The sequence below is a fragment of the Mauremys reevesii genome, linkage group 16, assembly GCF_016161935.1.
Source record: "Mauremys reevesii isolate NIE-2019 linkage group 16, ASM1616193v1, whole genome shotgun sequence".
Classification (NCBI taxonomy): domain Eukaryota; kingdom Metazoa; phylum Chordata; order Testudines; family Geoemydidae; genus Mauremys; species Mauremys reevesii.
Window position 1 is genome coordinate 34,404,289 of NC_052638.1, and position 15,320 is coordinate 34,419,608.

A 15,320-nucleotide genomic window follows, 5' to 3' on the forward strand; every position below is an offset into this window, starting at 1 on the left:
TAAAGCGCTTTGATATCTACTGATGGAAAGCTTTATAAAAGGGCTTGGTGTTATTATTTGTGCTTGTAAATTGGGTGGTTAAGCGACTGTACAATCATGAACCATATGGGTTTTTGTGAGAGCACAAACACAGATTTAGAGACTGCAGTGTGGAAAAAGTGGGTTATTCTACCCATGCAGTTGAGGAGCCTTGAGAGTCCTCCTGCCTGACAAAGGGAATTCCACTGAATTCCTGTTTAAAACAAAACAAAAAACCAACCCCCCACCCCCCAATTCCTTTCTGGAGGATAGGTGGGATTTTCATGCTACATTACTGTATTTACGGTGGATGAATTTAAGCCAGAGAGTCAGTGGCAGACAGAAATAGAATCTAGGAGTCCTCTATTGCAGTTTCTGGCTCTGTTCATGAGATTGCACTGCCTTTGTTCTCATTCTCAGATTGGATTACTCTGTATGGTAGGGAACTCTGCCTGTGAAATCTCTCTTGCAGTATTTCACCCTTTTAAGGGGATATCTGATTATCAGTATTTGCCAGAGCTGTACTACACAGAAGCATAGTGTAATTATCTGGATACCAGCTGGCAGATCGGGCAGCCATCAGGATTGGACAGGAGTTTGACATAGATGTTGATACAGTCATATCTGTCATGCCAAAGATAGTGCCACTCTGATTACTAAGGGTGGTATTTCTTTTAAATTAAATTGTGATCTGTATAACTCATGAACTTTATACTGTTGTGCAAAGTGTGTCTCTGAAAACGTAACTGTTAATTTTAATTTGAGAATCTTAGTTAATGGCCTTCCAATGAGAGTACAATTCAATTGTGCACAATTCCCCAGCCTTCAGAGACAGGGGTAAACATCTTTTAAAACATCTGTGAGTGCTATTTTCAAAGTGATGTAGGTGCCTAAATCTCATTGAAAGTCACTGGGATTTTGCTAACTCAGCATGTGAGTCACATTTGAAAATGTAATTTAGGCACCTAAGTCATTTAGTTGCTTTTGAAAGTTTTACTCAAGATCATCTTGCTGAAGGGAACTTGCTGTGTTGTGGGAAACCCTCATCTCTTTCCCCTTCATATGAATTGATCTAAAGACCAAAAATAAACATTCATGCCACCTACACCTTATGGAAACAGTGGTGAATATTTTGCATATTTTCCTGTTGAGAAGTGAAGGTTTTTACTGTGTGTAAAACAATAGGAGTGCTTCTGTTGGCTGAATTTAGGGTTGATTATGTCAGTTTCTAGGAGTAACTTTTATTTTCTTGGTTGTCAGAGCCTTGCCACTTTTTCTTTTATCTGTCTGAATTTCCTTAATTAGCAATGTATACATACATGTAAAGTTTTACCACACCAATCTCTTCAAAATTGCATTCCATCACTTCCTTTCTCTTGTATATCCTGAATGGCAACAAAGTGTTTTATTAGCTCATCTTAAAAAGTTAATTTACTTTTTGATTTGTATGAAGTTACTTTTCAAAGAGATGTTAAAATTCACCATTTTTTTTTCTTTTGAAGCTGATCTATTTCAGTTCTTACCCAGGGGACTTTCAAGTGCTTTGGTGTGAGTGTACATGTGTGTTTTTTTTTTTTTTTTCAGCTAGGTATTTAGAGCTTGGTTTCTGTGGTAAAATGAAAAGATGAACATGTGTAGCCTTTAACTCCTCTGTGATCACTTCTTCCCTCAGCAGCTCATGCACTTTGTGTTTAAATGCTAATTTATAAAGGCCAGACTTCCTGTTACAGCCAGTCAGTGAAACAGGGACAGCGTTAAATCAACTTTATAGCACTTCTGCACCATAAATGTGCATAAATGCGGCAAGCATCCACAACTCCCATTGACTTCAGTCAGTATTTTAGTCTTTAAAGCTCAGGATTTCATTTCCATTAATTGTACATTTTTTTTTTAAATATTTATTTCACTTCTTGGGATTTACCGGTAATTCTCCCTCCCCCCCTTTTTGTGTGCATGTAAATCAGGGGTGGGCAAACTTTTTGGCCCAAGGGCCACATCTGGGTATGAAAATTGTATGGCGGGCCATGAACGCTCATGAAATGGGGGGTTGGGGCGTGGGAGGGGTGAGGGCTCCAACTGGGGGTGCGGGCTCTGGGGCGGGGCTGGGGATGAGGGGTTCGGACGGCAGGAGGGGATCAGGGCTGGGGTAGAGGGTTGGGGTGTAGGAGGGGGTCAGGGGTGCAGGCTCTGGATGGCGCTTACCTCAAGCAGCTCCCAGAAGCAGTGGCATGTCCCCTCTCCAGCTCCTACACGGAGGTGCAACCAGGCAGCTCTGTGCGCTGCCCTGTCCTCAGGCACCGCCCCTGGAGCTCCCATTAACCATGGTTCCCGGCCAATGGGAACTGAGGGGGCAGCGCTTGGGGTGGGGGCAGCGGTTGTTACTCCCTGGCTGCCCCTACGCGTAGGAGACGGAGGGGGGACATGTCACTGTTTCCAGGAGCTGAGTGGGGCAAGCCCCCGACCCCACTCCCTGGCTGGAGCGCCGAAGCGGGGCAAGCCCTGGGCCCTGGATCCTGCTCCCTGGCAGGAGCTTGAGGGCCAGATTAAAATGTCTGGAGGGCTGGATGTGGCCCCCGGGCTGTAGTTTGCCCACCCCTGATGTAAATGTTACAAAGTGGGATAGAAACCGTTATGATTAGCGTGACTTGGCCTTACAATTTCAAGTCCTAGCCTTTTCACATTGACTGCTGCCTAATCTAAAAGATCCCAAATTAGAGAGGACTGTAAAAAGTTCAGTAAAGTTTTGTGAGCTGCCTAGTGAGAAGTCTTCTATTTAAAATGTAGTTATAGTCAGGAAAATGGTACTTGTCCTTACCGTACTCTTGTGTGACCTGAATTTGTTAAACTGTGGGTGTTAGCTGTGCATCTCCCACTAGTTTCAGTCTGTCACATGGCTAAATTCCCTGTCATTTGGAGCTTTAGCCCTGTGTGTCTTCTGCTTTGTATCAAATCCTTAGGCTTTGTAACTGTGTTTCAGATAGTTTTGTGGTTTATAATTATTGCTCAGTCCACTACAGCATAGTACCGCTCATTAAATTTTACTGTCTTTGATCAGGGCTTAATTTCTCAGAGTATTTCCTGGAGTGCTGGGACTTGAGGCTTATGTCTCATGAAGAGCATTGGGTCTCGTGGGGGGCCTTGGGACTTGGTGCTTCTGCCACATGGGTGTGAAATATTTACCAGAGCTCTGCTCCAGACAGCTTTGGTTGAACTGAAGTGCTGCCTTGAGTCAAGTTAGTTTTCATACTGCATGTACACCAAGGTGTGTGAGATTTCTGGGGTGTGTACTGTCTGTAGGTGGCCAGGCTGCCTTACTCTCCAATGAAAAACATTGCACTCACAGCACCACACCATGTTCATGTTTTGACTAAAACAACAGGTGTACAGTGGCACACTTTGTCAGTGGCAATTTGATAGTTAATTTTGGGTTATGTGGAAGTGAGAATGGAGCCATTGTCTCTGCTAACCACAGCAAGGTGCATTTGCAAAAGGAAACTAAAAAAGCTTTTTTACATTCGCTGGGTGCTCATTTGCACACTTTCCTACACTGCAGAGTTCTGTGTGTCTGTCGGATCAAGCCAGGTTTCTGCCCCTCCCAAGAAGAAACCTTCTCATTTTATAATGCAAATGGCTGATTATATTTTCTGAAATCAATTTCTCAAATGCATGAGCAAAATTTTGGCTACAGGCAAAATCAGCCTCTTCATGTGTTTATGTATGTATATGTACTCCTATCCATACTTACATATCTAGTTCGCTCTGACCGTACCACTAAAGTTTTCAAAACTTCTTATCTTTTCACATCTTATAATCTGTCACCGTCTTCTCTCTTGTCTTCCTGAGACACTACTTATTCCATCAGGTCAGTTCAAGGCACTGCTCCTAAATTAATCTTCCTGACATCATGTTCTGACCATGTCACCCCCCCTCTTTGAGTCCCTTCATGAGCTCCCCCTTCTCCAGCACATCAAAAACTGGCTTCTGGGTCCGATCCTAAACCTATTAATGTCCTTAGAAGGACTCTGATGGACTTCACTGGGATTTGGATAAGGTTCTTGGTCCTTACCTATAAGGCAGTTCATAGCTCAGTTGCTCCCTCTCTACTTACTTCTTATATATTATCACTTCAGCCCTGCCCTACTAATGAAGTCAGCCTCCATTGTCTATTTGTCCACATCTTACACAGGCATCTTTATACATTCTTTTATGCCTACCTCTCATGCACAGAACACCCTCTGTGGAGTTGTCCATCAAGCCACTACTCTTCCTTCCTTCAAATCCTTTCACAAGATCTTCAGACCAGTCAGCTTAACTTCTGCACCCGGAAAGAAAATGGAGCAAATAATTAAGCAATCCATTTGCAAACACTTAGAAGATAATAAGGTGATAAGTAACAGTCAGCATGGATTTGTCAAGAACAAATCATGTCAAACCAACTTGATAGCTTTCTCTGAGAGGGTAACAAGCCTTGTGGATGGGGGGGAAGCCGCAGACATGGTATATCTTGACTTTAGTAAAGCTTTCGATACTGTCTCACATGACCTTCTCATAAACAAACTAGGGAAATACTACCTAGATGGAGCTACTATAAGGTGGGTGCAAAACTGGTTGGAAAACCATTTCCAGAGAGTAGTTATCAGTGGTTCACAGTCATGCCGAAAGGTGCATAACGAGCGGGGTCCTGCAGGGATCAGTTCTGGGTCTGCTTCTATTCAATATCTTCATCGATTATTTAAATAATGGCATAGAGAGTACACTTATAAAGTTTGTGGATGATACCAAGAGCTTTGGAGGATAGGATTAAAATTCAAAATGATCTGGACAAACTGGAGAAATGGTCTGAAGTACATAGGATGAAATTCAATAAGGACAAAAGCAAAGTACTCCACTTAGGAAGGAACAATCAGTTGCACACCTACAAAATGGGAAATGGCTGCCTAGGAAGGAGAACTGTGGAAAGGGATCTTGGGGTCATAGTCGACCATAAGCTAAATATGAGTCAACAGTGTAACACTGTTGCAAAAAAAGCCAACATCATTCTGGGATATATTAACAGGAGTGTTGTAAGCAAGACACGAGACGTTGCAGTTGGTAGCAGCTGGATAGATGGCTTGTAGGGATTTCTGAAGTTTATCTTATTTATTGGTTACAATGTATAAATATATATCAGACTTGGAATCATCTAGCTGGGGCAAACCTGGCCTATGCACATGCATTTTCTTAGAGAAACTTTCTGTTTCCAACTCTTGGTTACATCCAGAGGGTAAATTTTGTCCTTTATTCTGAGTTCGTACAGCATCCTGCATAAGAGTCCCAGTCCTGATTAGTCCTTGCCTCTAGGCACTACTGTATTAAAAATAATAGTAATGCGTATTTTGAACAATGTGACTATTTAAATAAGTATTTCTCTTGGTAACTTATTTGAATGGAGAAGAACATAGATTTCTTGGGTCAAAAGTTGTCAGGCAAAAAACTTGAGCCCTGGTGCAATGGGAGCTCCTGGAGGCATTGTGCATATAATCCATGCAACATCTCTGTTATAATACTTTTTATCTACTTCCCAATGCATAGAAATTAAGACTTGCCTAAGGCCGTGCATCCCGCTGGCAGAGCTGGAACTGGAATTTGAGAGTTCCTGGATCTTAGCCTCATGCACAGGCCACTACACCACAGGTCCATCTCAGGGCCTGAAATACTATGGTAACTGAAGGTGCTTTGGGATCCAGTCCGGATAAGTAGCCACTTGAATAAGTTGTCAAAATTGAGAAGATGACTGACTAGCCTCCCAAGGAAATTCTTTTAAACCCCACAGAAATAGCCACCTGATGGAATGGATGAAATGGAAACTAGAAGCCTGACATTTTGAAACCGGTTTAGCGGGTTCTGGCTGTCCAAACTGGCATGAGATTTATTGGAATAAATGTGAGGTTTTCCTCTTTCTCACATTGCTGGGTTTGAGTCTGTTTCTTTATTTGATTTGTTTTATGGTTATATATTTCCTTGGGATGTGTGCTAGTTGTCTTGTTCTGAGTACCCTTTTATGGACCAAAGGGAGCCTGAAACTCTAAGTACTACCTTTCGGGCCCTGTGTTATTTCTATTAACTATGGTGGGAGCATGATCAGGCCATTGGTGTCAAAATTTACCCTTGGACATACATACTGGTGTAACGAGAGTCCTGTGTGCATATCTGGGGGCGGAACTTGTCTTTATATTTTGAGCACATGATTGGGAAGATGAACAGGTCTAATGCTTCAGGACAGCAAGAGGGTGGCAAATGTTAGAATTTCTGGTGTATTCTACAAGTATTGCGGGGGCAGGAGTTATTTTCCGTTTGTATTTCCCAATAAAAGACCATTTTGTTCAACTGCCAGTGCATTATAAATGTTTGATTATAAGCTTTTGTCAGTACAGCAAACTTATCGGACTGAATTTGAGACATTTTTAATAAAATCTTTCTCCAGGGTATACGTTTTCCTGGCTATATCTTTTTCTCATTCAGTCAGGGGCAGCCAGTCTGGATAGTGGAGTTGTAGAGTTTGATCCTACAGTGAGCTCTATGCCTGTGAAGTCAGAGGAGCTCTGCACAACAGCAGGGTCACGTCTGTTGTGGCTCTTCCTGTCTCTCTCTCTGAGGGTCTATCCCATGATTTTCACCATGACAGTGCCCTAGGGAGAGCACTTTGTGTTGTCCCCCCTCACGATTCACAATATAGGCCATATGGGAAAGCCCTATAGTACTTAATACAAAAGGATAGCCCTTCTATAGGGTGGCCTAGTTTTAATCATCATCATAAAATTCAATACAGAATTATGTATCTTTATATAAAATTCAACAAGGTGGTTAAAAAACAGCCTTTCAGAATGGTTATCCTTTTCTATTCTAGAGTTAATTTAGGATAGTTTCTACAGCAACTTATTGATTTCATCCCTATAAAGTTCTTTAGAACTTTTTTTCTAAGGGAAATAAAGTATAATTATTCCAGGAACATAAAAGATACTGAATTTGAACCCTTGATAGGGAAGTTGACCTATATCACTCTCATTCTTTCTGTTCTCCCTCCCTCATAACCGCCTTCCCTCATGGTTGAGCTTAGTCATTTAGGCCCATTTTTTAACGTCTTTTTGTGCTCACTGAGTGCCTAAATCCCTTTTGAAAATGATATAGACTCCTAAATCTGTTAGGCATTGCAACGCTGAGCAGAACAATGCCTAAATACTTTTTTAAAATCTGGCCCTAACCTGTTCTAACTGGGTAATAAGTTTACTATGTGATTTGTCCTCCAATTAAATGAATTCTAAAGCACATCTGAGCAGATCCTGGGATGCAGTGTGGCTCTTCTTGTCCACACACAAAACTTACTCCACTTTAACTATGCCGATATAGTTAAAAGTGTATAACCCCTGATAGTATAAAAGTGCTTATAACTTATTCCTGTAAGGAAAGGGGAATGAGCTGTACCTTATATCAGTATAACTGCATCCATGCTAGGGGTTGTATCAGTATAACTATATTGGTAAAAAAATAAAATAAAAAAACACCCCTCTAACCAAAATAACATACACACCAGAGAGAGTGAGAACATGAGAGTGAGGTATCACGGTTATAATGCAGGGAAAAGAAGGTGTGTATGTGTGCAACCGGGAAGAAATTAAGCAAGCTTGTCTCTTTCTGTGTCAGAGGTCAGTATGGGGTAATAGTAACTCAAAATGGAAACAACAATTAGGGTTGGGAAATATTTGTTTTTATCTCTGTGTTTTGTGTATGGTGTTCAGTAGAGTTACAGTCAAGTCAAAGTTTCCCCAGCCAATGGCTTATTGGGCTGACATGGTTAAAGCATGTCAGTTTCATAGCCCACAGTACACAAGGGGGTGATGTGGCCAGTATCATGTCAGACTGCCTTTGACTGCCCTAACTCCATGGATCAGGTATCCATTTTGCAGTTGGGTGAACTGAAGGTGGCCTTTCTTTGTGAGATCCATCAAGACTAAACCCATAACCTTCAAGATTGGAGGTCTGCAGTGGTGACTGAGTGGTTAAGGCACTCAAGTAGAGTTACAGGGAATCTGATAAATGTTCCCTGTTGGTTTACTGTGAATTGAAATCTTGTCTCTGCACTCTGATGTGTCTTTGTCAAACTCCCTTTGACATGCTTGGGAAGTAACACCAACATTTTAAAATGTGGACACTGTGACACTATGGTAACCTATCACAGACACCTTAAGATCGGCTCAGATCCATTTGAGGTATCTAAGTAAGAATTTCAGAGGGGCTGAACACTCAGTGGGAGCTCTTCATTGCTCAACATCTCTAAAATTCAGGCTGCATATTTCAATGCCTAAATGTAGATTTAGGGGCCTACTCTATGCAGTCACATTTGAAAAATTTGGATGGAGATTTTTCCCATCTATTTTTTCCCACTCTTCTTACTGGGAGTTGGTGGGTGGAGTCTGGGAGAAGGAGTGGTCACTTTATCTTGCAGATAAATATCTGGGGGGAAATAAAACTCCTTGGGGCAGGGACTGTCTGTTTGTTCCATGTTGTTCCAATGGGGACTTGGTCAAAGGCTGCAGCTTATAAGGGCTACTTCAATACAAAATAATAACAATTTTCTTCCCCTTTCCTAGCAGCAATGTCATCTCTGGGATAAACAACTCCAAATGGAGCAGTAAGTTTGGCCTGAGATAGTCTCACTCACAATAAGAACTTCCTAGGTGTATGAATATTCCACCATCCAAGCTTTGCTGATCAACCCTCTCCACCACCTCACACCAAACCACATTACATAAAAATTAATCATCCCACAGAGCTTTAGAAACAGGTGGTCAGCCCTTTCCATCTTTATTTCACTACATTTCATATGTTGTGATCTAGTAGCGACGGGGTGCTCTTTTATAATACATTGTCTGTATCCTTGAATTGTAAAACACACAAACAGAAACCTCCAGTCAATTTCCTCTGATGCTGTATGGTTTGATAAACACATTTCAAGAGCAGCTGTGCAACTTATTATTTTTTTTTTGTTCACTCCTCATCCTGTAACCAGTAACTCTTGACCTGTCAAAAGTAGGAAGAGCCATGCGTGCTTCTGTCCAATCTACGGGCAGAACTAAACCACTTCCTCAGTTTTCTAATAAATATCTTATCGTAAGAGTGCACATATTCTATTTCAGTGCTGCCTCACAAATATTATGCTGATCCAGGCCTCAGACTATGATAAGTAGAGGACTGACTTTAGGCCACATATCAGCGCAGTGTTCTCCTTTCATGATTTTTTGAAGTGTAGCTATGCTCTATGGGAAGGCATAGGTCACTCAGCAGTGCTAAAAGTTGTATTAAAAGGCAGAGACCTGTTTGGATCTGAGCAGAGGAAGGTTCATAGATATCGTAATGATTACATTGAGGCTTAGCCAAAAAAAGAGTTCTGAAACTTAAATGTAAAGTGTAGATTCCCCACAAAAACTGCTCAAGTTCTGCAGATGAGAAAAAGTTTGAGTTGGTTTCATGGTGCAAATAAAGTAACATCAACTGGTGGTGGTGTGTGGTCCATTTAGAGTCCCCCCCAAACAGTTTGCCACTCAAAAAGGGAACTCCAGTGCCAAAGTAAATGACACCTGCAAAAGTGTGTGGACAGCTCTTCCTATCGAGCCTATTGATTTTATACATAACTTGGTCAGTGGAGAGAGTGTCATGGTCCCAGGAATAAAAAGAATGAGGAGTACTTGTGGCACCTTAGAGACTAACAAATTTCTGCAAAAAAAACTACCCTTTTCTTCCTCTCCCACACTCCCCTAGCCCAGCCTTGAGGGCAGAAATACATTTAGGCAGTCACCACAGTAGCAAGTCCCAGACGTCAGAATCATATAAATTAATACAATAATAATAAATGTTTTGACGTGTTTGTCTTCTTGCATTGCTCTCTGCTGGAATTATGTAAGCACAGTTTGTACTGACACATGTTATTTTCTTTCAGTGGATTTGATGGAAATAAAGGAAATTCGCCCTGGGAAAAATGCAAAGGATTTTGAGCGTGGGAAAGCAACGCAGTATAAAGAGCATTGCTTCACTATTTTTTATGGTACCCAGTTTGTTCTCAACACCTTAAGCTTAGCAGGTACTTTTTTTTGTGTGTGTGTCTTTCTTCTTTCAACCTTAAACAGTAAACCCTCCAGACGAGGGATTTATAGCATTGACAGAGCAGTAATGAAAAGCTTACACTGTTTTTCTTTCTGGCCTTCCTAACACATACCAAACATTTAAAATTGAAGAGGGTGAGAGAGAGTACCCTTTTCCCCTTACTGCTTTTAATGCCCTTGAATTGTGGCATTTGTAATTTTTGTGTAAAATAATAAATTAGGTGAGATTTTTTTCCTTGTGTTGTTTAAAATGATCATTTTCATGGCTTATGAGTGGGTCATTTTAGGTGTCTGAATTGTTGCAAGCAGTCTTGTGCTCTCCTTGACACCAGCACTGTATGTTTTAGGAAGATGAAATGCCTGTCACTCACTGCAAGGCACAAGTGTGAGGTATAAGCAGGAGATATATAGTAAATCCCTATGTGTATGTTTCTGTTAATCCATTTCTTTATAGCCTGCAGCTTCCTGATGTCTCTTTAGAAGGAACATTATAGAGAGTCTTTTTTATGAAGTACATATCTTTTATTCATTCACTCATGTTTAGCAGTGTAGATACTTTCCAGTTAAATATCTCAGGTGAGATTTTTTTTTAGCACTGAAGACCTGGATGAAATCCTGGCCCTATTGAAGTCAATGGAGATTTTGCCGTTGGCTTCACTGTGGCCAGGATCTCACCCCAGGGTCTGAAACCTGCCTGGGATCACAAGTAAAAGTGAATTTAGGATCCATAGCCTAGTTTTTTGTGACCACATCAGAAAAAACAACCACACAACTGGCAGGGTCTGTTTACTTAGGCCATGTCTGTACTGGAAAATTAAGTCAACCTAACTTACGTTGGCATACGGTCGTGGCAGTAATTACATTGCTTGTGCGTGTCTACACTTTTTGCTCCTTGTGTCAACAGTGCGCTTCTTTACCAGAAGCGCTTGTATCAATTGTACCATCAGTGTGGGGCATTGTGGGATGGCTTCTGAAAGCCAGTAACAGTTGATGTAAGTAACGCAGTGTCTACGCTGACATTGCGTTGACCTAACTATACAACTGTGACTCTACACTCCACATGGAGGTGGAGTTATTAAGTTGGCATAGCAGGGCAGTTACATCATCGGGAGCAAAATTTAAGTGTAGACACTTCCATAGTTAGGTCAACATAAGCTGGCTTGCATTGACCTAACTCTGTAGTGTTGACCAGCCCCTATGAGAGGCCAAGCACTGGAATAGGAGGTGAATTGCATGCTCAAGTGCACTGTATGGGCTCTGCATGTCTATATGAGGAAAAGGGATGTTAATCAAATTGAAAGGCAGGGAATTGAAAACTAATACAAGGAAATACTTTTTATGTGCAACACAATATTATTCTATGAATCTCTTTGCCACAAGATATCACTGAAGACAAAAGCTTAGAAAGTTTCAAAAATGGATTGGATATTTTTATGGAAAATGAAATAATCAAATTACATTAAAAAGGGTGGTCTTTTTTTGTTTTTTAAAAGCCAAAACTAGAGTTCTGGATGTGATATAAACTCTTATACTTCAGGGCATAAAATAATATCTAATCAATGGAGATTAGGAAGAAGAGGATAACTATCTACTGAAGGGGTCTTGAATCTTCCTTGGTACAGGAATACATGGACTGCTGGTTTCATTGCATATGGGAATTCCCTTGGTCCTCTGCTTGATCAACATTGTCAGTTTCATGAACATTACATTCACTTGCAAAGTTGTAATAAAAACTGAAGTCATTTTTAAGATGTTCCTAGTAGAGTAGAGAAGTGATCAGTGTGTTGTAAGCATTATAATCCTAACAGCCATAGAGATTTTTTTTTTAAATGTGGAAGTGATGCACTCCCTAGTTGAGGTACTTTCCCGTGTGTGTAAGCAAACCCCTTTTTTTATGCTTGTGAAATAATGTATTGCACAGAGGATTGGTGTACTCAAAAGTGGGTTTACGTGTGAAGGAGCATGCACAATTTTGTGTGTTGACAATTAATGGCTGCTTGTGAAAATTTGGCTCCACGTACCAGATTTGAATTTAGATTAAGCCCATAAAATCCCTGAAATTTCAGAATATGCAGCGTCACTTTAAATATAATTGTGCACTCAGCACTGTTGGGCTGTATTTTCTCCTTGTTTTTTTCCTCAGAATCTAGTCTCTGCAAGTACTTTGAGAACAATTAGTACCAGAAGGTATGTTGCCATAACACTGGTTCTCAGAACAACATGACTGATATTTTCAATATCAGGAAAATCCTTTTCTTTGTTAAAGCACTTTGTCTTGGTTTCTGAGAACAATACAAAGTAACTGTTACTTAAGGGGGAATGGCAGCTTTCTTTATGGGCAGAATTGCTTTGGGACAGTTAGACTGGTGTCTGTCCTTCCCAAAAACGTAACTAATTGAAAAAGATTTCCACAGAGATCTGAAGCTGGGCTCTGGCTTCAGTTTTGGAGAATACAGCATTGTTTGAAAGTATACTTTTAAAAATAATCTGTATCTTTTGAGAGACTGTTTTTGTTTTAAAGGATATTGCAGAAATTGCTTAAGTTGGAGATATTGGCTGGAAGTAATTCTTCAGGAGGACTGTTTTGGTGGAGGGATGCTTTGATGAATTTCTGAACTGGAATGCGGTAACGCGGGGCTGTCCAAATTCTGCCCAACTGAGGGCTGCAAAGGCTGCGCCTAATCGGCAACATGAAAGGAAAATTGCAGCCCACTTGCACCTTTAATAATACAAAATTGTGTCCCACAGGGACTGTAGTTCCCAGAATGCTGTGCATGAACTTGATCTGACTAGTAGTTATTCAGATCAGGTTGGATCATCACCAGCAGGCCCTTCTGGTTTATGAGTACTAGAAGTGTAGATGCAAACTCATTTTGGAACAAAATAAAATTTCTAGCCATTTTTTCCTTCTGAAAATAGACTTGAAAATGTAAAGTTAAGGATGAAAAGAACAAGCATCTGAGCTCTAATTTTGCAGCAGGAGTCTGAGGGAATTTAAAGACTCTTCTCCCAAATACACCTCTTATGCAAGAAGTTAACTTTCCCCCATAGACTGTGCATAGTGGTGTGATTATGGCAGCCAGGATGAAGGATTGTTTTGCAGGCCACTCAGAAATGTTAAGGGTTAGGGTTAGAGCATTGCATGCTGGAATCTGTAGTATCCACAGGCCACATTTTCATTTTAAAGGAGAGGGTGGCTGTGGGCTACATTCAGCCCCCGGCATGCACTTTGGTCACCTTGAGAACTGAAGATGGAAAAAGCAAAAATTCTGCTGTATAACAGTGAGAGCCTAGTTGTAAGTTGGCAGTAATTCTGCTGCAGCTTTGAAACTTCTTATGTTCTGATGAACAAAGTTTTAAAAGGAGATGTTTTTGATAGGTCTAGCGGTTGTTTTTTTTTTTTTAATCCTTAAGAACTAACATAGATTCTTTCATTGGAATGTGTTGGATTGGCAGCGTAAAGCTCTGTAGTGAGATTATCATAGAGAATGGGTAGCCAACCCACCTCATACACCAGGGCTTATCTAAACATCACAGATTGTCTTTATGTATTAATATTTCTCACAGTGTATTAATCTTTGCAGCTGATTCCAAAGATGATGCTGATAAATGGCTGTGTGGCTTGAATATCTTGCATCAAGAAGTTATGAATGCTTCCACACCTGCAATCACAGAGAGGTACGTGGAATTTCCCGCGTTTGTTTGAGAGACTCTTCAACAGCTTGACACTTCTTTGCAATTTGACAGTTAAAAACTGAAAAGACATTTTCAAGGATGAAACCAGTGTGGTTTGTCAGTTACATTAAGAGCAATATTCTACAGACACATGCTATACTTAGAAAGTGTTGTCCAAATTCAGATCTTGTAGAAGCATATGCCACTTGATAGTCTTCTATGAAGTTATGGCTACTTACACTGTGATGGATTTGGCTCTATGGTTGGTTGGTTGATTTGTTTTATAAACTCACCTGGTTCCAGGTTTGGATGCCAAAGACAGTCTTTAAGAAGTTCATGGGAATGTCTGGTCTATGTGTGTGTTGGCATCTGTTTCAAGTGAACCAGAGTTTTTCAGGATCTCACAACTAGAACCTTTTCCCCCCCACTTCCCACCACCCAGCCCTGGACAGCGAATCCCCCTCTTCTCAACAGGCCCTGAGGTCCCTCCCAGACTTGATCTTTTCTCACCCCATTCACCTTTTGTTAACAGTGGGGGAAAGTCATGGCCTGCTACCCTGTCTTTCTTCATCGGTGGTTTGTCCAAATTGCAGCTCAGGTGTTGATGCCCTGCCCATCTAAATCCAATTTCAACTGAGGAAAAAGTATTCCTCACTTCCTGTCTTTAACTTTTGTATGGTGTTGCTCTGTGCTGTTATGCAGTTGCTGTGCATCACTCTAGAGGTGTCTGCATTTCAGCAACAACAAAGTGATTCCTGTATAGGCAGATTATATGAGGTTTTTAGTGAAATGCTATGATTATCCTTTGGGTTGAAACATGTCTATATAAACAGATCTTCCCTGTCAGTATTGCCAATATCATTAAAGGGATGCTGGCCCTAAAATTGACACTTCTGTCTGATTTATGTTTTTTAACCTAAGATAGGTAAAAGATTACTACAGCTAAAAGAGATTAAGCGGATTTTTTTTTCATTTTTACTTCATGCATTTGACGATATTTGAGACCACATCCTCAACTAGTGTCAATCAGTGTAGTTCCATTGACTTAATGGAGCTATGCCAGTTTATACCAGCTGAAGATCTGGCCCTTTTGTGCCCAGTTATTTTCACTGTTTCCCATATGTATGGTTAGTCATTTCCCTTGTTTATGTGGGCTTGTCACACAGCAACAAGGGGAAGACAAAAACATTTTGTTTAGAAATGGGAAAATATTATTGTAAAGCCACAAACATTAACCAGGGCAGATACAGCAGATGCAGCACCTGAAAATGCTTGTGACTCATTTTTCAGAATGTGCTAGATTTCCAGTTTAAATATCTCTGCTTACTTTCATCACTGAAATTGTGATATTGAACAGGCTCTGTTAGTTCTTAATTCTTAAAATAACTTTTCTGGGTTTTTTTTTTTATTTAAGCTGGCTGAGAAAGCAGATCTACTCTGTTGACCAGACTAGAAGGAACAGGTATGAATCTCATCCTTTTCAGGTTTTGC

At 40.7% G+C, this 15,320-nt stretch overlaps 1 protein-coding gene across 7 annotated transcripts in view; it reads left to right on the plus strand.

Annotated features, from left to right (window-relative positions):
* Positions 1 to 15,320, plus strand: part of PLCG2 (phospholipase C gamma 2) — a 118,228-nt gene that overhangs the window by 51,068 nt on the left and 51,840 nt on the right. For all 7 annotated transcript variants that reach the window (XM_039503132.1, XM_039503137.1, XM_039503136.1 and 4 more), the window contains 3 exons: positions 9,992 to 10,132; positions 13,739 to 13,832; positions 15,244 to 15,291. In XM_039503132.1, coding sequence (XP_039359066.1) covers positions 9,992 to 10,132; positions 13,739 to 13,832; positions 15,244 to 15,291 — 283 coding nt within the window. The remainder of the gene's footprint in view (positions 1 to 9,991; positions 10,133 to 13,738; positions 13,833 to 15,243; positions 15,292 to 15,320) is intronic.